Source organism: Sinohyriopsis cumingii, chromosome 19, assembly GCF_028554795.1.
Source record: "Sinohyriopsis cumingii isolate HCF-2022 chromosome 19, ASM2855479v2, whole genome shotgun sequence".
Lineage (NCBI taxonomy): Eukaryota > Metazoa > Mollusca > Bivalvia > Unionida > Unionidae > Sinohyriopsis > Sinohyriopsis cumingii.
Window position 1 is genome coordinate 64,590,483 of NC_142979.1, and position 21,258 is coordinate 64,611,740.

At 32.9% G+C, this 21,258-nt stretch overlaps 1 protein-coding gene across 2 annotated transcripts; it reads left to right on the plus strand.

Moving 5' to 3' along the window:
- Positions 1-9,560: 9,560 nt before the first annotated feature.
- On the plus strand, positions 9,561-19,843 carry LOC149775853 (uncharacterized). Of its 2 annotated transcripts, none has more exons than XM_089943160.1 (3): positions 9,561-9,723; positions 13,585-13,756; positions 16,995-19,843. In XM_089943160.1, exons 2-3 carry the CDS (start codon positions 13,588-13,590, stop codon positions 18,116-18,118), a joined length of 1,293 nt encoding a protein of 430 aa, XP_089799286.1. In that variant the 5' UTR covers positions 9,561-9,723; positions 13,585-13,587; the 3' UTR covers positions 18,119-19,843. The 2 variants fall into 2 exon arrangements, with proteins under 2 accessions (XP_089799286.1, XP_089799285.1); XM_089943159.1 differs by lacking the exon at positions 9,561-9,723 and adding an exon at positions 12,637-12,807.
- Positions 19,844-21,258: the final 1,415 nt, after the last annotated feature.

Sequence of the window (21,258 nt, forward strand, 5' to 3'; positions counted from 1 at the left end):
GTTTGCATTTTTTTTGGGGGGGGGGGTGGGAATACATACGGTCACATTAATTTATGTTATAAACTGTATCTCAGAAAGCTTATCTGGTGGAACCGTCAAACATTCCACATATTAATAGAAAGAACTAGAAAGAAAAATAGTACATGCTTTATGGTCCAACTGCGATTTAGCTTCACTTATAGTGTTAAAATAAACTCTTTGGTTTGTTGTATTACTTGAAACTGCCAATTTTGTGCGATTAGAGTAATGTATCAAACGTAGTTAAAGGATTTGCATCGGTTAATATGAAGAGACTGATCAACAAACTGTAATTTGATTGCGTAGCCGTTTGAACTGGAAATATTTGAAATTAATCTTGCATACTACCTTGGATAATACCTTGCTAAAAGACGATTGCACGTATTGTATTACTAAATTCCTGGCGCCCGTATTCTTAAAACACTTAAAGCAAAACTCAGATTGAAACTATAAATCAGAAACCTTAGAGGTATTATAACTTTAATTAAAATGACGTTAGATTAGTAGAACTTTCAGGATCTTTTAAACTTCGCTTCCTTTATAAGCCTGCCAAATTTAGAATTCGATGATTTCATCTAAGTGTTATATAATATTCGAGTTTGTTATTTTTAGCTTATTCTCCAGTTTCTTCCTTAACAAGTTAAGAAAACCGGGGATTAATCTTCATTGTTCACTAGAGTCTTTATCTAATCAGAAAAACAAGCCATTGTGATTTAGGTTAATGTGGAACGTTACAAGGACTCTAAGTTTGATCGATAAAATAATATGAAGTACTAATATTCCGGCACGTAGTTTTATCAACCCAGGTTGGCATACTTGCCATGCGATAGATGAATGTGACAGTTAAAACAATCTGTACATATTGTAATTGAGAACCGAGTAACATAATCTATACAATTGCAAGATAAATATTGTATATTAAGGATCACATGCAATGTTTCACGTACAGGCAATGTTGTATTCCAGACATAAGTTGATTGAGGTCTAATCATAACATAACAGGTATAAACCTCCATTATAATGTGCAGAGTGTATAACATTACCGATATTCACCTCCATACCAATTTCATGGTCTCGACGCCATTAAAACTTGTCCAGCAAAAAATCTCAGATCTTATTTTCTATAGAGTGATTGCACTCGTGAACTTAAACCGTTGCAAAATGAGGTGGTAAAGAGTACATATCGCCTTTGTTTCAATACTACTCAGGGAGAGAGATGCTGACAGTATGTTATTCAATGGGCATGAAAAACTGTGTTTCTATGATTAGATGGGCATGAATTTCACGTATTATGTAATGTAACAAGTATCCTATATTTCCTGTGACTTCCGGAAAGAGCTGAAATACCGATATATATATATATATATATATATATATATATATATATATATATATATATATATATATATATATATATTATCTATGAAGAGTAGCATGTATTTCATTCATGCACCTACACGTAAATATTAGAACAGATACTGCGGGTTCAATTTACCGTTTGTCGAAGATATATATTCCCAATTAGATACAAGGGCGTCATGCCAGGCTAATGAGTTGCATTGTAATAAAGATGAGCTGTTGATGCTTTCAACGGCACCTTTAACACATTATTGGTTATATCGTGACGCGAAAATGTGAGCTAAATGTCTTTCCCAATCACACATGGAGGCGGTTTTGGCGGGTTAGATATAGCCAATAATATGTTAAAGGTGCCTTTATTAAAATAAAAAAATATTAATAAAAAAAAAAACACAAACCCCGTCCCCAGCTTTATTATTATTATTATTATTATTATTATTATTATTATTTGCCACATGCATTAAAAAGGTTAGTACAATAAACGAGACAAAATTCCCTTGGGAAATTGAAATCTGATTATATGGTGTGGCTGCCGGACCCTTTACCAAGTTTAGGTACGACGGGTATATTGGCTTAAACTGTCTAGCTTTGGACTGATGTGTTAAACAATCCTTTTTTAAACTGGCCATTGTAATATTGTTCCTAAATTTGAAATTATGTTTTCATAGTTTCGAAGAACACGAATAAGCATTTACATATTTACACAATATATGTTTTATAATACATTTGAAACAATCCTCTGCTAGGCGCAAGTACCGTGCAGGCCCATTATTTTTAACATTAATACTGTTAAAACTTTAGGAAAGATCAATTAAATTAAATTTTCTTAAGTGTATTTTTTTCTTGACCTAATCTGTGGATAATAGCAAGTTGTATTTTCGGATGTGTGTGTGTGTATGTGTGCGAAGAAATACAATGCAGCAAAGCAAATGCTGTGGACTCAAGCACTATTTGTATACACGTAGTGATGACAGAGGTACCATCACGAAAATTCTAACGCTATGAAGACCGTATAACTTGGTAATTTTATTTTTACGTATCAGTGCCACATTGCTTGATCATTTTGTGGAAACAAGATTGGTTGAAGAAAATCACAGTCTGATGAAACGTCTTTTGGAGCAAGACTGTGACCATATATTATGTTCTAATGAAGTTTCCAAATGCAGCATTTATTCAGCAACACCCAATAGCAGTCCATTTTCAATGGTCGTTTGTCAGCATAAAATAGAACTCTATCAACATAATGAGAGTAGGAGAGTTTCATTTGTGTCTTGATAAATACAATTAGATGAAGACTAAAGAAATGTAACAATATTTACATTTTCATAATAAAAACGGAGGAAGAAAAAAATCTTTGTTTAATATAGTCCTTTTTTACAAACATCATTGCAAGATTTCCCACATTCAAATTCCTTCACGGCCAGATATTGAGCTCCGAGAGATTGGAAGTTTTTATTTTTTGCATTTTATCTCGCCTTTGTTAACCATCGTAAGCAAAAGTTGCTTTTTTCCTGGATAACAGGAAACATTTACAGCACAATAAACGTGTTCCCACAACGGAATATGATGTTTTTTTTTCAATACAATACGATGAAATGTTGTGACATCGTGAAATAACCATATTTGTACTATATTCTATGTTTATGATACAGATACGGTTATTTCGTGTTGTCACAAATATTTTTGTAGTGTTTTTTTAAACAAACGTCAGACTCGTTTGGAAAATGAAACAATCGGTCAGATTCCAGTGCTTTTATTCATGTTTGCTGCTGACTTCTTTTGATGAAAGGTGCGTTGTCTTTAATGAAGCACGTAGCCGCTTCGATGAAGGGTGCATGCTGTTATTGGATTCGCCGCGATAGGCTGATATTGGAGGGCCAATAAATACCCGTTTATTAATACAACGACAACATTACAATAATTGGTCAGCAGAACAAAGTATAGGTCAGAACTTGCAGCTTGTTGATATGAACGATTAGAAAACGAAACTTTGTTCAATATGGAACCAATGGCTTCTGTCCACATATACCTTTTTGTTTGCATCTCAACGTGGACAGAAGCGTCCTAAACTTGGTAGTAACAATAGACCGTGGACCATGGAATATGCATTTTTGTCGACATAGGCGGTTGTCGATATAAGTGGGTAGGACTGTATAATGTACCCTCTCCATGCCGTAAGAATTTACTGTGTCTGACAATGTCGTGTTCATGTGAGATTTAAATAACTTCTCTAGTGGATAAGTGCTACCTTTATTACTTTTTATGTACGTGACAAGATACGTCTGGTAGCACATCTAGGAAAAGAAAGTGAAATTAGACGAAATTTCCTGAAGAACTCCAGTGAACATGTTTATATAATAGTTGTGTAATATTTCAGTTGAAGATCTTGTACCGAAACACGTCTCCCGCTCACTCTCCTTCTCTATCTCTCAAAAATCTACATTCTTCTTACCCTTATATATCTATCTATTTATATTTCTATCTAGATACATATTTATGTCTGTATTTGATTTTGTTTAACAATAATGCATCCCAACACTTTCTTCTGATCCCATTTACACATGTAAATACACTTACCATTTAGATTAATCTTTTCATGGTGACTTGAACTATCTGCATAAAGTGATGATTTTAATGTACAACCATATTTAAATTTACCTTATGTTTCAAGTTTGTTTGTCATATTCTAAGTCGCGATCATATCTCCGAAAGACAAAAGTTTAATTTACCAGTCAGAATTTACTGGACATGCTGATTATTAAATTATATATATATATATATATATATATATATATATATATATATATATATATATATATATATATATATATATATATATATATATATATATATATATATATATATATATATATATATATATATATATATATATATATATATATATATATATATATATATATATATATATATATATATATATATATATATATATATATATATAACACTTAAGAAAAGATGAAGTCAGTCTAAATTTAGGATTCAGTTAATTTTTCAAATGACATTATTGTATCAATAAACTAATTTACGCGGTTGCTCAAATGTTCAAGTGTAAGTATGTTTCCAAATGACTTATTTAAAAACTCTTTTTCCAACTTAAACTATGCAAAAGGAAGCACGCTTGATGAAATAGGGTTGTGCAAGAGGAACATAATAAGTTAATTATTTAGAATACTCGGATACGTACCAGCACTAAAACCTTGAGGAAGATAGAAGGATCGAAGGTTTGAAGTTGATGTGAACAATTTTAGAAGATACATGCTAAATCTGTCTTTGATATATTCGTTGATCAGTATTCGTGTGTTTGTGTTTATTTCGCCAGCACATATTGTCGCAATATCCTAAATGTAAGTTATGGAGGGTTGCGAGACTGTTACCAACACAGAGAAAATACAGCAAATCTGTAGAAAAATATTTGATGTACCTTCTGATTCTATAACATAGAATGCCTTATAGACCGCAAGGTACCCGTTATGTTTGGTAATACAGTTAACAAGATAACAATTACTAGACTAACATGAGCTCCAGAGCTCTCCACGGTCGCTGTATAACGTTGACATTAAAATAAGCAGCCAGCCTACACAACCCAGTAAGCTGACACCGGGTTACACCTGTCCAGCATCTATGTTAGAAACAGGTACTGTTATAGTGCTGTTATAACATCGTCTTATCACGGAGATTGGGCCGCTTAGAATGGATATCGCGAAATTAAAGCTTGTTTAGACTATTTCATTTAAGTTATTGTCTGATTTCAATCAAATTTCCAGTAAATGTTTAGCACATAATGTTCTTGAACGATTTCGATACTAGATAGGCTTTTACTATATTACTTTTATCTCATGTTTCAAAAAGCTATTACTCTTAACTGTTATAGGCGTTACATTCGTATGACCTAATGACAGAGACAATCTCATTTGGCGTTTGTTTGAACTGTATTTATTGTAAGTTTCTTGTTCTACCATTAGCTCAATTTGATGATTTGCATGATTAGCACAATCAAACCATCTTGCACCAAGTTCAGGCTTTTTGAACAGGATTTATATGAAATGTGTAATATTGTAACATGACAATGACAGAAACTATGATGCTTTGATGGCACTCAGAATTTCATGAGTAAGGTTTTAAGTGTACCCCCACCGAGAAGTTAGATTGGACTTAATATTTCGCTGCTGTCTTTCCGTACGTCAGTATCTTCGTATGTATGTCCCGACTCGACTTCAACGCGATTGCACACAAACTGTTAATGTTAATATATTTTCTGAACACTTTATTATGGTCATAAGTCTGATTAGACTTTCAAACCATTACAACAGTTTTGTATTCATGTTGATTGCCAGTGATTTACATGTTTACTTTTTCTGAGAAAAATATGTTGCCACTATTAAGCATGCACCAGTTGAGGCAAAATCAATGCGATAGGCTTAATTCCATTTGTGTATAAATGATCTAACTAGATTTCCAGGCAAATCTAACAATTTATTGAAGAAGAAAAATTATCACCTTTTTGAGACAAATCTTTTGATGAAAAATTGTTTGCATGATTGAGAGTAAGCCATTTGACCATTCTCAAATTCATTTTAAAGCGTGTTCATTAGCAAACAAAAAGTGTCCTGATTACTGAATATATTTTAAGGTACAGCAGACATCTTGTCAGCCTTGACTGAGCAGAACATATTGCTTCATCATGATCACTTACAGTGTCCCTGCATGATAAACTAAGTGTTCCTTCAAGTTGTAGAATTTCTGCTTCCTCTAACTCAGAGCCATAAGCAAATAGTTTGATCAAGGGCCGGCATTAGGCCGATTGGACCGATGGGCCCCGTGCTCATATGGGGCCCCACACGTTAGTAATTTTTTAAAATATATTTATAGATAGAAAGTGATTTTAAAGCAATGGAAGAAACTTTTAAGTTCAATGTCATATAAAACGTGTTTAAAAGTTTATTTCCATATGCCGTGCTCAAAGGGGGCCCCATTCTTATTTCAGGGGGCTCTGCAAAAATGATCCAAATCGGTCCTTATTAAAATATTGTTTCGGTAATGGAGTTTAAATTAAACGTTTCTCTTTGAATATTGTTGAGTTCACTCTAAGCTTAGCTGATAATTATTGCAATGAAACTGTCTGGACATCTTTGTGAAAATTAATAAGACAAATTAATGAATAATACAGGCATCGTTTTGACGGCTCTATTAAAGCATTATGATGCTAAACATCACTAACTGGTTTGAGTATTTCAGAAGGTTTGTGATCGTATAACAATTCGACTTCAGGTTACGACACATGAAACTTCTTTTGCATATATATTTAAAGGATAATATAAATGCTTGCAAGAATAAAATGATGATTCACCGCTTTCCAAAGGATGCAACATTATCAAAAACAAATCACAACAGAGACCTCAAAAAGAAATGTAACTGCTTTGTTAAGGAAATCTGTTTTTAATTACCCATGAAAAGGGAAGCATATGAAGGAGCCATATTAATACCCATTGCCGTACCCATTATTTGTATGTAATTCATATTATTAAATTGAAAGTAATTATTTCGAAAATAAGTTTTATTATTTATCAAATATCTTCACTAGATAGTGTGCTTTTATTAGGATTGTTATCAAGAAAATGTTTACACACTTCAATACCATCTTTATGCGGAATGTTGGTATATAGTGATGTTACATCTAATGATACCAGTACTGAGTTATTAGATAGCTGTGGAACAGACTTCAACTTTTTAATGAAATCAGTAGTATATTTAATGTATGAAGGAAGTGATTTAATTAAAGTTTGTAAAACACTATCAATAAACTTGGATAGGTTTTCAGTATATGAATTACAACCTGATATAATGGGTTATCCTGGATAATTTACAGGTAAAGTATGTACAGAAGAAAATTTGGGTAAATTAGAAAAAAGATTTTCTTCAGAACAAAACGTCTAATCCATCTGTTTGGTTTAGATTTTTAGATGACATCTTTATGATCTGGAACCATTCATCTGATGAAACTGAAAAAATGTATTGATCGCCTAAATCCTTTTCACCCGACGATTAAATTTACTTATGCTGCATCTAGTACACATGTTTCATTTTTAGATGTAAATGTAATTAAAAAAATATTGATAACACTATCTCTACAAATATTAATGTCAAGGAAATTAATATCCACCAGCATGTGTAATATTCTTCATGTCATCCCGTGTCATGTAAAAACGGTATATCATATAGCCAGGCCAAAATATACCGACGCATTATTTCAGATGATTTTCATTTACAAAATTCGCTGAATGAATTAAAATTATATTTCCAAAATAGAAAATATCCTAAACATATAATTTATTCTGCGCTGAACAAAGTCCGTAATCTTACTCAACATGAGGCTTTAAACACAGCAAAATGAACAATAGATAAAAATATAATTCCTTTCACAATACAATATAATCCTTCATTACCTAATATAGGTCTTATAATTAATAAATATTGAAGACTCCTAAATTTATCAAATAACAACAGCATTAAAACACTTTTAAAAAATAATCCAATTCTTGCTTAAAGAAGACCAAAGAATTTGCAAGATTTTTTATTTACAATACAAAATACAGAAAATAATAAACAATACATTTTTCGTTATCTAAATGTAACAGACATCGGTGCTCAATGTGCAAACATAAGAAAAAGTGTTTCTTTTAGTAGCGCCAATACAAAAGAAGTATTTTCTCTACGTTATAACACTAACTGCTTATCAACTGATGTGATTTATTTGATAACCTGTAAAAAATGTAACATGCAATATGTTGGACAAACACTTCAACAAGTTTCTAAGAGAATGAATAATCATCGCTTTCATATAAAAAAATTTTTATAGAGATCCTCAGTTCTTTTCTAATATCTCAGCACATTTTAATACCAATAATAATTCTCTACTCGATATTTCTTTCATGCCAGTATATATTGTACACGGATACCTGAATAGACTCATAAAAGAAACTTACGGGATTCACAAGTGAAATAATTTGTATCCTAATGGCCTTAGTACCAATGTACTATATAAAATTGTATAAAATATTATTATTAATTTTTGAAATTTATATGTTGTATATACCTTATAAAATATAATTGTATATATGACTGTTTGTCTCTATTTTAATGTTTTACTGATTCAGGTTTCATTAGAGACTCTTGTATCGTTTCGATCCTGCCATATATATATATATATATATATATATATATATATATATATATATATATATATATATATATATATATATATATATATATTCAGCTCCTCTATTAACGTTTCGTAAATGACGTAATTGTTATTTTAAAATATAAAGACGTCATCCGTTTCTTTCAAAACATTTTGTGCCTGAAGAAGCATACAGTAAATGCGAAACTAGTTGCACAGAATTATCGACTTTTGTGTTGTTCTTTTATCATATTTACTAATTGGCTGAAATAATCAAATTAGCTTTTATGGCTACAAGAAATTCGAACTTGGAGACTGTTTATCTTCGAAAAGTTCATAATGGTTAAGCTAAAGCAAAATTGGCAATATTATTAAGAAAGACCATTTAAAAATTCCATTCGCTTATTATACGCGGTATTTGGAGTGGATATTTGAGGTAAATATGTGTTTCTCAATTCTGACCCCACCTTTGCTGTAATTAGAAGACACATAACGTAAAATTTATCACTTTTTTAATGTGCACTTAAATATTACATTTATATACACACTAGCTCCAACTTCTAACACGTTTGTAAAATCAAGGTAACGGTACACATTAATGTGTGTGTGCACGTGTGTGTGTGTGTGTGTGTTTGTGTGTGTGTGTGTGTGTGTGTGTGTGTATGAGAGAGAGAGAGAGAGAGAGAGAGTGTGTGTGTGTGTGTAAGAGAGAGAGAGAGAGAGAATGCCTATTGATTCTTCCGTCTGTACAATATCGAACAAATACCTATGCGTAATCGTAGAGTCTGTTTCATTACGGTTACAATGTCAATACATTTTACAAAAAATATCCCGGCCTACATACGAATTTCGTGAAACTGTCCTTCCAGGAAATATAAATGTAATAGAAAACCGATACAACCAATCAACAGGTGGAATTATCAGGTAGTGATTATAACACAGCACGCTCATTCGACACAAAATCATCTGGCATAATGCGGTAGGACGTGCGTTACCTTTACCTGTTATTGTGTAGTATTTGCAAGTATTTAGAAAGACGAAACACAAGATTTGTAGAAACTATTGCATGAAGTCGTGGTCTAGGAAGTTTATATATTCTGTGCAGGAAAAATTATTACACAATAAGAAAAGCTTGTTTATTAGTTAGCGTAAGTATTTATTTTGGACACAGATTTGTTTTGTGTTGAGACTTTATTTATTTTTACAAACTTTATTTAATACGTATTCAACTGCATATTTTACTGTGCTAGCCATTATCTAAGACTGCAATTTGATGTAAAGAAAGAAATCAAAGTTATTTTATATTTTTTCTACATATTAATGGTATGCAATTCAATTTTCAAACGCTCGTGGAAATGTCTCATTATCTCATTTTGTCCCTGCAATCAGTTTTTATTTTATAAGTTTGATTCATGTTTAAGTTTTACTACTATGAATCACAGGTTGCAATTACTATTAACAACAATATGAGTTTGAAATTAATTATGAAAATGCAAAGAAAAACACTATCGGATCTTTATGTTATTTTAAAATTTCGTTTGAGATTATGGCAGAGGAGCTAAAGGATTCACAGCTAGCAGCTCTGGGACTTACTTTTGCGCTGTATAAAGCGAACAAGAACCAAATAGTTCCATTAATTACACTATGCGAATATGACCTAGAAACAAAAGGCAGCGCAAATGTAGACGTGCGTCGCAACATCGCATGCAAAACAGATATGACTACAAGCTTTTCACTAAAAAGCGGTACAACAAAAGTTGAATTTTTATTAGTGAATCGCTATTTAAAGGAAACATTTTGACCTTAATCAGGAATTGATCAACAACACTGTGGCTACCAATGTTGTTGCTGGTTAGCGTACGGGCATCAGTTCTTCTTGACGTTAAATACATCATGTGCAAGCGAAGAAGAGAAAATGGAAGTTCAAGGAAACATTAAATTGAAAATTGCTTGAAGGAACTTGAAGGAGAGATCCGAAAATCGTATAAAACAGAGGCAAATGTAAAAGTAGAAGGGATGAAAGTTAATATTTACGGTACTGTGCAAATCCAAACAAACCAGACAACCTTCCAAGAAGCTTTGGAGATTTATAAAATAAAAAATAAAAAGCAATTGCCATAGCTGGTGAAGACAAAGACTGTCCAATTATAGTTTATCTTCTACCGCTGGCCTCTATCTGTTCATCTGTACCTAAAGTATGCCGTCAGATTAAGAAGTCTTATTGAGTTCAGTTACAGCAATACCTGAAGATATCAGCGATTCATTAGTGGCATCAGTGTAATACAGAACTCAGATGTTGCTACAAGGGAGCCGATAATACAACGAAGTGCTAAGCAACTACCCAATATGCTGAATCGGCACAAAATCTGGTGCAGATGAAAGTACATGATATAATCAATGATCCTAAGATGGGAAAGGATTTCTTAGGATCCTGAACAAATAATGAAAGTCCCACAGAAGCATGAAATATCGCCATTATCAAGTAAATGTTTTGGTATTTGTTTATCACAAATGGAGAAAGAAGGAAGCTTAATAGAGAATCTGGTGAGAATGTTTAAATTCAGCCATCAAGATGGACGCAGCGGGGATGGTACAAACAGGAAAATGGCAGAGCATTACGAAATAAAAAAACTATGATATCTCCTCAGTCGAAACCGATTTTGCGATCCTTTTTCTCACATCTAACGTCTTTATGTTTGAGTATCTATCATTACAGAAGAGGATGATTTACAAAAGGAAACGCAAAACTACGACCCAGGCAAAGATGATAGACATCTCAAGGCATATTCATTAATCTTGCCATTCGAGGACGAGAACACTCTGGGGGAGGTTCTAAAATATGCCGAGATTATTGTATATTTGGCAGACTCCAAAAAAGAGGACGACGATAAAATTCCGGCGGGGTGCATGTTTAAGGGATTTTGAAAAGGATGGGCAACTAAGAATCATGAAATATTATGCTTTAATAGGTGACGTGATCATGACAAATATACGGTGATGAAGCGATCAGGTTAGATCTGGAGTTGTTCAAGATGTCAGCATCCCAGATGATACTATTGATGATGACTGGGAAATATGAGAAGAAAGCCTTTGACATTTCATTTTTAAAGCGGAAGATTGTTTCGACAAGCTCTCACTTGTGAGATTTATAAATATAGAAAACAATCGCTACAGGGGATCACCTTTTATTGCTCTAATTTATAAGAGTTAAAAATGAGCAAATAGAGTCACTTCTTGATCTCTTGTTCATTTTATTTTTGGCCTTTTTGGCTTAACCAATTGAGGATCACGTGAATTTATTATGAAACTGAGAAAACAATTCTGTTTCTAAGAACCCGACAGTGTAGGCCCAGTGTCAGTGGACTGCGATTTTCCTTATTGCCATCACTACGTAAAAGTTTTAACATGTTTTATTTACATCGGAATAGTTTTAGTGTAAGTAATTGAATAGAGTATTGAAAAGAATGTATAAATGTATGTATAAATGACGTATTTGCAATTGGTAATAAAGGGACCGAAGGATATACTTATCATTTATATATTAATGGGCAAAAGAGTCATAACGAAACGTTTCATGATATAATGACCAGTATCGAAGAACTACAAATTGATGATTAAATTTGAACGACGATTATTATAGGAGTATCATATTAATATCGACAATTCAAATTCACGATGTGTCCATAATAAATATTCTCTAAATGAACATTCTGTAACGCTCAACCCAATATGACTTGTCATTTTGACCTTTCATTACAGTAATTTATATGAAATAGTACAGTAGAAAGGAAACGTTATTTCATTCTCAAATTTTAAACTGGTCATGATTTGTTTTAGACAGGTAATTTACGACTTAAACTACTTGTTAAAATCCTAAATATTATTGAAGTTATTTTTAGAGCCTTTTGAATCATAAAGATATGTCGCTGTTTGTGTTTTCTTGAAAACATGCTTGTTGAGAAAGGAGTCCTGAGAGATGTAACCAATATGTTATTGTTTGAACCACGATGTATATATATATCAAGAGGATATTTCCACAACTCCTCTCTTGTTGCCTTGTTTCTGCAGAGATTTTCTGTCACTAATGTTCACATAGGTAACACATGCTAAACCACCAGGAAGTTCTAGCCACACTGTGTCTATCGGCAAATATTATTAGGCCCTTTATCGTGTGTTCTTGGTTACTTGTCAACGGCACTTCTAACATATCAGTGCCATCAAGTAGCAAGTGGGTAAGTTTATCGACATATTGCTTGAATTCTTTGTTTAAAGTAATTCATTATGTGTGTGTAGTAAAAAATCAGCTTTCAGCTATGAGATCTGAACATATTTGTATGATTGGTGGTGGTGGAAATCAGTAGTTGACTTTATTTCACTCTGTTGAGGCACGTGATGAGAGCAACTTTCCAACTCATCAGGCCGGTACGATTTTAGTAATGTTAAGAATTTGTTTTTTCAATTTATCTTTAATTCTTTAAGTAAATAACCTATATTCTTGCTAAAGTCAATTATGCTGACTATATAGTTAATTTAGATGTACGATCCAGTATATGTGCCTCAAACCGATGATCCTTATGGAATCCAACTCCAATGCAGTGAAACTATGTACTGCTTGCTATGCTATATAAATCAGTTTAATAAGGACAGCAAATTGCATATTATAGGTCACTTTTACAATGCATATGGGCGAACTTGAACCCCAGTGGCAACAATCTGAGTGTTCAGTCTGCCATTAGACCATGGATGTTCTTGCGACAAGTAACAATACATGCCCTACGTATTTTGAAATAATCTTGACCTTGCTTGTGAGAGAGGGAACAGTATGGGTGTCTGGCCATGAAAGGACAGTGTTTACTGATCCTGTCCAAGTTTGATATCATATACTGGCTGCCATTAAAAACAACAATATTTTGGGGGCCCGACAATTTCAAGTTTAGGGAAGTTGCATTTTATTTGAAAATTGCTTAAAATCATTTTTAAACATGAACTACCTGTATGCTGATTTTCAGGTCATGGCAACTCCAGAGAAAGAGGTTTCATCGATTCAGGACAAAGAAATATCAGGAATCAAATCTCAGTATCCAGGGCAGATCGAGGTCCTAAGCTGCATTGGAAAATTTCAAAATGTTGTAATGCTAAGCTTTGAAGACTTGGACCTGCAATTAAAATTTCAATTAACAGGTAAGTCTTCAGATTTAAAAAAATTACATCAGTTGTAGTTCTCTATGGTTCATATATATATATATATATATATATATATATATATATATATATATATATATATATATATATATATATATATATATATATATGAAGTTGTGAGTAGAAGTGAGAACTTTGTCATATCAAAAGGTTTGACGATAGCTATAATAATAATAATAATAATAACTGAACTAAATATGCTTTGTGGGGTACTAATATTCATGGGTTATGGTGGCTGCAAGAAAAGAGAAAAGCAGATATATCTACAATATGAGGACCTCCTTCAGACGAACCACGGTTGACTGGTGAAGCAGCTTAGTGCAACAGCAGCACAGTTACGTATCAAAATTCATACACGGACCAGATGAGTCGAAATCGCACGTGCGGTCGCAAACCAAGAAAACTGCCTTCGTATCACAAGTAATAATGCCACTGAGACTGTCGTGTATCATCGCCAACGACTCCAAGTCACAGAGCTTAATTTAAAGAAGTCAGTGATTTCGAAGACTGCTTGGCAATCATCTCACATGCATGTTGCTAAAGATCCAATAATGATCTTTCTGTGTGAATAATAAGAAACTTATTGTGGAAACAATTTGACATATTTTGTGGAAACAATAGGATACTTTATAGGTAAGCAGTGGGATATTTTATGTGAAAAGAGAGGATATTTTATGAGTAAACAGTACTTAAAATCATGTACTGATGAAAATGTAATTTTTTTTTTTTTACGTAACCACCAAATAGTAAGCGAATTTACACTACTGGAACTTCGAATTTCGGCACATTGAAAAAGAGGTATTTCATTTAACTCAACTTTAAGGAAGAGGAAACGCCACATTTTGAAAGGGGTTCCACCAGTTAAATATAATTTAAAAATTATACAGAATAAAAGACATTACCACTATATGGAAAGAGTACTTTATCCATCTTCAGGTACATAGCAAATCACTTCATCCATCACGTCAGCCTCCTTTTACAGTACAGAGAAATTACAATCAATTTATAGCAAATTATCCCATCCATCATCAGCCTCTTTGTAAAATAGAGAAATTACAACCCATTTATAGCAAGTTACCCCATCATCATCAGCCTCTTTGTAAAATAGAGATATTACAATCAATTTATAGCAAATTACCCCATCCATCATCAGCCTCTTTGTACAGTAGAGAAATTACAACCCATTTATAGCAAGTTACCCCATCCATCAGATCAACCTCTAGCACGGTAGAGAAATTAAATCCATTTATAGCAAATTACCCCATCCATCATCAGCCTCTTTGTACAGTAGAGAAATTATAATCTATTTATAGCAAATTACCCCATCTATCACCAGCCTCTTTGTACAGTAGAGATATTACAATCCATTTATAGCAAATTGCCCCATCATCAGCCTCGTTGTACAGTAGAGAAATTACAATCCATTTATAACAATTTACCTCATCCATCATCAGCCTCGTTGTACAGTAGAGAAATTACAATCCATTTATAACAATTTACTCCATCCATCATCAGCCTCTTTGTACAGTAGAGAAATTGCAATCCATTTTTAGCAAATTACCCCATCCATCACGTCAGCCTCTTTGTACTGTACAAAGAAATTATAATACATAAGAGATAAGGATTAGAAATACGATGCTCATTTCTTCCTACAAACCAAGATGAATCAAGAAAAATAGTAATATAATGTATTAAATCCGAGTCTACTAGATATGTTTGGTGGTAGAATTCTTTTTATATCAAACATTAAACATATACATATTATACGTTGTACGTGAAAAAGTACAAAATATGAATGAATTACATTATCTGCTCTACATTGTTTTAAATTTTAACTGACTCGATCCACGTTTTCGTTTGAGAATTCGATTTTTATGTACTCGTCGTTTTAGATGCATTTTAATTTTTATCATATTTAGCCTAGGGTTCGTAGCTGTAGCAGAACAAAGTCATCAAATAACTTGATTTACACAGTTTGGTCAGTAGATTGGTTTCTAAACCTGGAAATTGTTTATCGATATAGATTTCACGTGTTTTAAGAGAATCGAAAACAAAACAAGTGCATTATTTGACTTTGATATGTATTCTTTCGTAGTGTTATTAAACACAAAGCTTTGAACTTGCATCGCGGTCTGATGGAAAATGTTATAATTAGAATGTATTAATGCAAGTCAGTGTATTGCCAACTAACTTAAAAATTAAATGAATATAGAAGGGTTTTATCTCATAGTTCTCTGCAAAGATTCTTTACTATAATATCCACACACATGCTTTGCTTTCTTCACAAGTCTATTGCCTGGCGATCACATGTTCTCAACAGTTTTCTGATCCAGATTTACCTTTGAATCACTTTACATTCTGCGAGGAAAGGAGAATGTCCTCTCCGAAGCAGCATTAAAACGTGGCTACGATAAAACATCCGTCCTCAGGAAGTAGAAAAGTTCAAACTTCAGTTTTCGTGAGGATGACTTTTAAAAGAATGCTCACTACTCTCCAATATACCCCCAAGCAAAATTCACTCCGAGGACGACGTTTCTGAATTCGATGTATTCCTTAGATTTATTCTTACTTAGCAGGTGTCTTTTCTTAAGCGCTGGCAGGAAATGCATATTCCGGCATTATGACAGGAATTGAAAAAATTAATATTGGAACTTCCCTTAAATAGTCATCTTAAAACATCTTGAAGAACGCAATAACATTTAAACAAGACAAGAAAAACAAAATACTTACTCATCTGATTACAAACGAAATATGTTTTTTGGTTTTTGTTTCATTTTCATCTCACCTGTGCCAAATGTCGGCAGATTTTAACGAAAGAATCAAAAGTCATTAGAAACCACATTTCATCACTTTATTTTTTATAACACCTCATCCGCACTTGTCCTTAAACTCTCCAGATTACAACAAAAAGGTAATGAACTACCAGCTTGTTGTATCACATGCAGGCCCTCTTAATTCCATTACTCGCTGCACATCATTGCCACATCATTATTCGCCTCCCAGTAGATTATTCCTGGTTTGTTTCTATAATATATGAATAAAACCAATTAAAATACTGGGTGTGGGGTGCCTCTTTTTAAAACAATATGAGTGGTAGATGGCTTTAATACCGCCAATAGAATTACACTGAATTTTCAAACACTAAGAAAAATCGTGTTAATCAACAGAATCCAGTGGGCACAAGTACGTTGCTATATTGCATTCTCTACTTTTTCAGATGAGTACCCAAACTCGGCTGCTAGTGTCAGTGTAAGATCAACCACCCTGTTACATGACCAGCAGGATGTACTGACCAACCATCTTCAAGAGGAGGCGGAGCTGAAAGGGGGCCAGCAAATGATGCAACATTTGGCAGACGTTGCAATCAACTGGTTAAAGTGCAACAACTCAGATCTTGTTCATAGAAAAACAGATATAAAAAATGAAGATATTCAAGATAACAGGAAAGAAAGGAAGTCTGAACAAGGGCACGGGAAGACAGATAACCCAGGAGACAACTCAAGCTCCACTCCAGCGAAAATGTCAGCCATGAACACTACAGCCGAAGTAATCTACATAAGGGAAGACGGTGATCGGACTATGGAGGAATCAACTGGGGCTGACGGTGGGCAACATAGAGAAGAAAACAATACGGAATCCTTGAGAGATGTTAATTTTGAGATTCCTATGGAGGATCTGTCCATAGACAAACCTTTGCGCTTTCAAGAGAATCACGACCTAAATTATTGCATTAGAGCAGGATACAGAAACACAGGAAAAAGCCCCAATTTTTTCCTCTCCTTGGACATTACCAATAAAATTGTAAGAGAAAATGCTAAAAAAGTGCAGAAAATACTTTCTTCCTACCTTCCAAATTATTCTAACTACATTGAACCAGAATCTTCTTTCCATATTACACTAGCTCTCATGAATCTCAAGGACAAGTATGAGATCTCTCAATGTTCAAAGTTTATGAAAGACATGGAACCAAACTTATCGGAACTTGCCAGGAAGGTTCCACCCTTGAATCTTAGAGGGGTTGGAAATTTCGGAGAAGGGACTATTTTTGCAGGAGTTGAGGATTCTCCACGATTTTTGAAATTTGTAACTGTTGTAACAGAGAGCTTGCAAAATGGAGGTGTGTGCATCATCAAACAAAATCAAATATATACTCCACATCTGACTCTGGTAAAATGTCCCAGAGGTATGACAGGAAAGGCTTCTCCTGAACAAATTGAACAGTGCATCCACCGACTTCGGGATGTTACTTTTGGAGCACAAAAGTTGGATTCCGTTCATTTATATAAGATGGGAAGAAAAAATAATACATATAGAGAAACTGCTGTAATTACGTTTTATTGATATTTGTGTTTCATGTTTTATTTTTGCATTTTTTGTCTGTATTAAAGGTGATCTGTCAGAAGTGCTGCCTCAATCCAATGTTTCTTTCCAGCATCGTATATAGAATTTGAGTAATTGTTTGTACTGATGGTGTTAAAATTTGTAACAACTTCTATCTCCTCCCAGTATCTCAGCCTAGTGTCATACGTGTTAGTATATATTTTCTTTTCCTCTTTCTTGGTATGTTTCATTCTGATTTCTAATGTTTCTGTCCGTAGACAAGATACTTATTTTACAGCAGATCATAAGGAAAAACATGACTTCAAAGATTTGTTATTCATAGCGTACTGTTGCAAGTACGGTCATTGGGATCGTTACAGTAAAACATACTTGCAACCCAGGGAAGTCACTTACAATGTGGAGTAGTCAGCCATACATGCAATTGAACTTTACATAATTTTCGTTTGCATTTTTTGTGTGATCAGACTTCAATGGCGCATATTTGTTTCTAATCTGCCTTCTCTGGGTATCGTGTATTTTTATTTTTTTTTGGGTGGTCCGTCTCAGAATTACATCATTTGACGGACCCCCTAGTTCCGAAAGTTAAAGGATTTTATGTCTATTTGTTTTTCCCCTTCAGTATGTATGTTTGTTTATTTAATTTAAAATTTCGTTTGAATAGATTTTGATATAGGGTTTATACACCGCCCTAACTAGTGTATCTCTACTCCTTTACCGTGGCTGGTTTTGGAGATGATTACACGAGTGATCCAGGCCAGTGGATCAATGTTGTCCGATGTTTGCTATGTGTTTGTTGCTATATTGTTTTGTATGTTTTATTCCCTTGTGGTTTTGTTCGAACTGGCTAGTAGTGATCAAATTCTCTTCGAGTTTGTCTTAATTTTAGAATAGTAAAAATGTAGAAGCATTTTATTGTAGGTAGTAGATTATAAGATAATTGTATTTGTTGTGTGTATAGAATAGTATAGCATATATACAAGATAGGCAGATGTAGGTAGTATGTGTGTGTGTGTGTGTTAGTGTGTGCTTTGTATGTGTAGTTATTATTAGAGATAGTAATACACTCTTCAATGACCTCCTAAGGAGTACTCTTTAAAATATTTAGATTAATGGTTTTTAAATCTTTTTATTCATTATAAATTGGTGTACAATAATTTTGAATTAGAAATCTTATCTTCTTATTTGCATGATGGAGTTGATATACCATATTAAGACATTATGTATCTTCTTATCGTTAATGTTGTTTGTATGTAGGAATTGTATATCGTTTGATATTCCATATTTACTTATAATTTTATTTTTTTAAACTTGCCTTTCTGTATCGTTGTTTGGACACCTTAATATTAAGTGATCTTTAGAATCTATATGGTTGTTACATAACCTACAACGTGGTATTATACTTATGATGTGTCTGTTAAAAGCAGCTTCGTCGGTCATCCTTCTTCAATATAGATATAAAAACATTCTGCCTTGTACAGGAGGTGATTTTATTTCCGCATAACTTTTCCATATTGTTGGCCAATTTAAATTGGGATATTTAAATTCTATTGTTTGTCTTGACAGACCATATCATTTAATGTGTTATATATATTCTTATTTTTATCCCATATATCTTGATTGTCCCTGTATTTATAAAGTAATTCACTCATTCTTCTACAGCTCCCAGGAGGTTTTGGTAGTTTAGTTAGTAGATTATTTTTATATATTATGTTGTTAAAACGACATAGGTATCCATATATATATATATATATATATATATATATATATATATATATATATATATATATATATATATATATATATATATATATATATATATATATATATAGCTTCCCATGGTAGTAGGGGAGAGTTATTTAGATATTTAAATATATTTAAAATAATTGATTTTTGTAATAAGCTCAAGTTGGTTAGGGCTAGAGCTTCTTTATCTTTAGTTCTGCATATGTGTTGTTTCTTGAGGTAGTGGATTTTATTATCCCAAATAAAGCTCAATATTCGCCTTTCAGTGTTATTAATCATTACTTCTGTTAGTTGTACCGTACTCATTATGTAGTTCATTTGACAATACATGCAGGTTTTAGTTACCTGTATGCGGTCCACGAGGTTAATCTTCGTATTCAGCCAAATTTCTATTTGTGCTTCTATCTTAATGAATAGCTCACGATAGTTTGTGTGAGTAGAGTTCATTCCATACGTGATTCCTAGTGTTTTTACTTGTTTCTTAATCAGGTTGGGGCTATACCAGGTTGGTTACCAAGCCAGTTACCTATTAGTAAAATCTCTGTCTTTTCATGATTAATAGCTGAACCAGAGGCTTTCCCAAATTTTGTGAATTCATACTGTAGGTGTTTAAAGGATGATCTCTCTCTGGTGCAGTTTGTGCGGTCATCTGCATGTAGTATAGTTTTAAAATCTCTTTTCATATTTGGTATTTTTATTCCCTGAATGTTGTTGTTTTGATTAATATTTATGTTCAGGGATTCTATGGGTATCACATATAGCAGCATAGACAGGGGGCAGCCCTGTCTAACTGATCGTTGTATAATAATTTCTTTAGAGAGATCACCAATTACTATTATTTTGGAGGTAATATTATTGTACATGGCTTTCACCCAGTTTATCATGTTCGGTCCAAAACCGCATTTCTCTAATGTTTTTAAAAATTAGTATTTTTAAATGAACAAGCCTTGATAACATTATTATACGTTTCGATTCTTTATGTGTCACTGGAGAATTTATATTTTCATTCTACATATTTCGGGAATGGTTGTGGTGATTTGCTTCTATTTCATTTTCTATATTATTTAAAGTGTTACCAACAGTAATAAAGCAACCATTGGAGATTACTTTCAGGCTTACCTACATTTGAGTTGGTTCCCTTGACAGAAAAAAAACTGAACTAAACTTCCAGCAGAAGGACATACAGTCTTTTACTGATAAAGAAATATATATATATATATATATATATATATATATATATATATATATATATATATATATATATATATATATATATATATATATATATATATATATCCACATGCACAACTGTACTTGTATGTACACAAAAGGTAAATACTATGTCGTCTGCTTCCGATATTTACAATGTTGAATCAACTACAGACAAACAAAAAAAA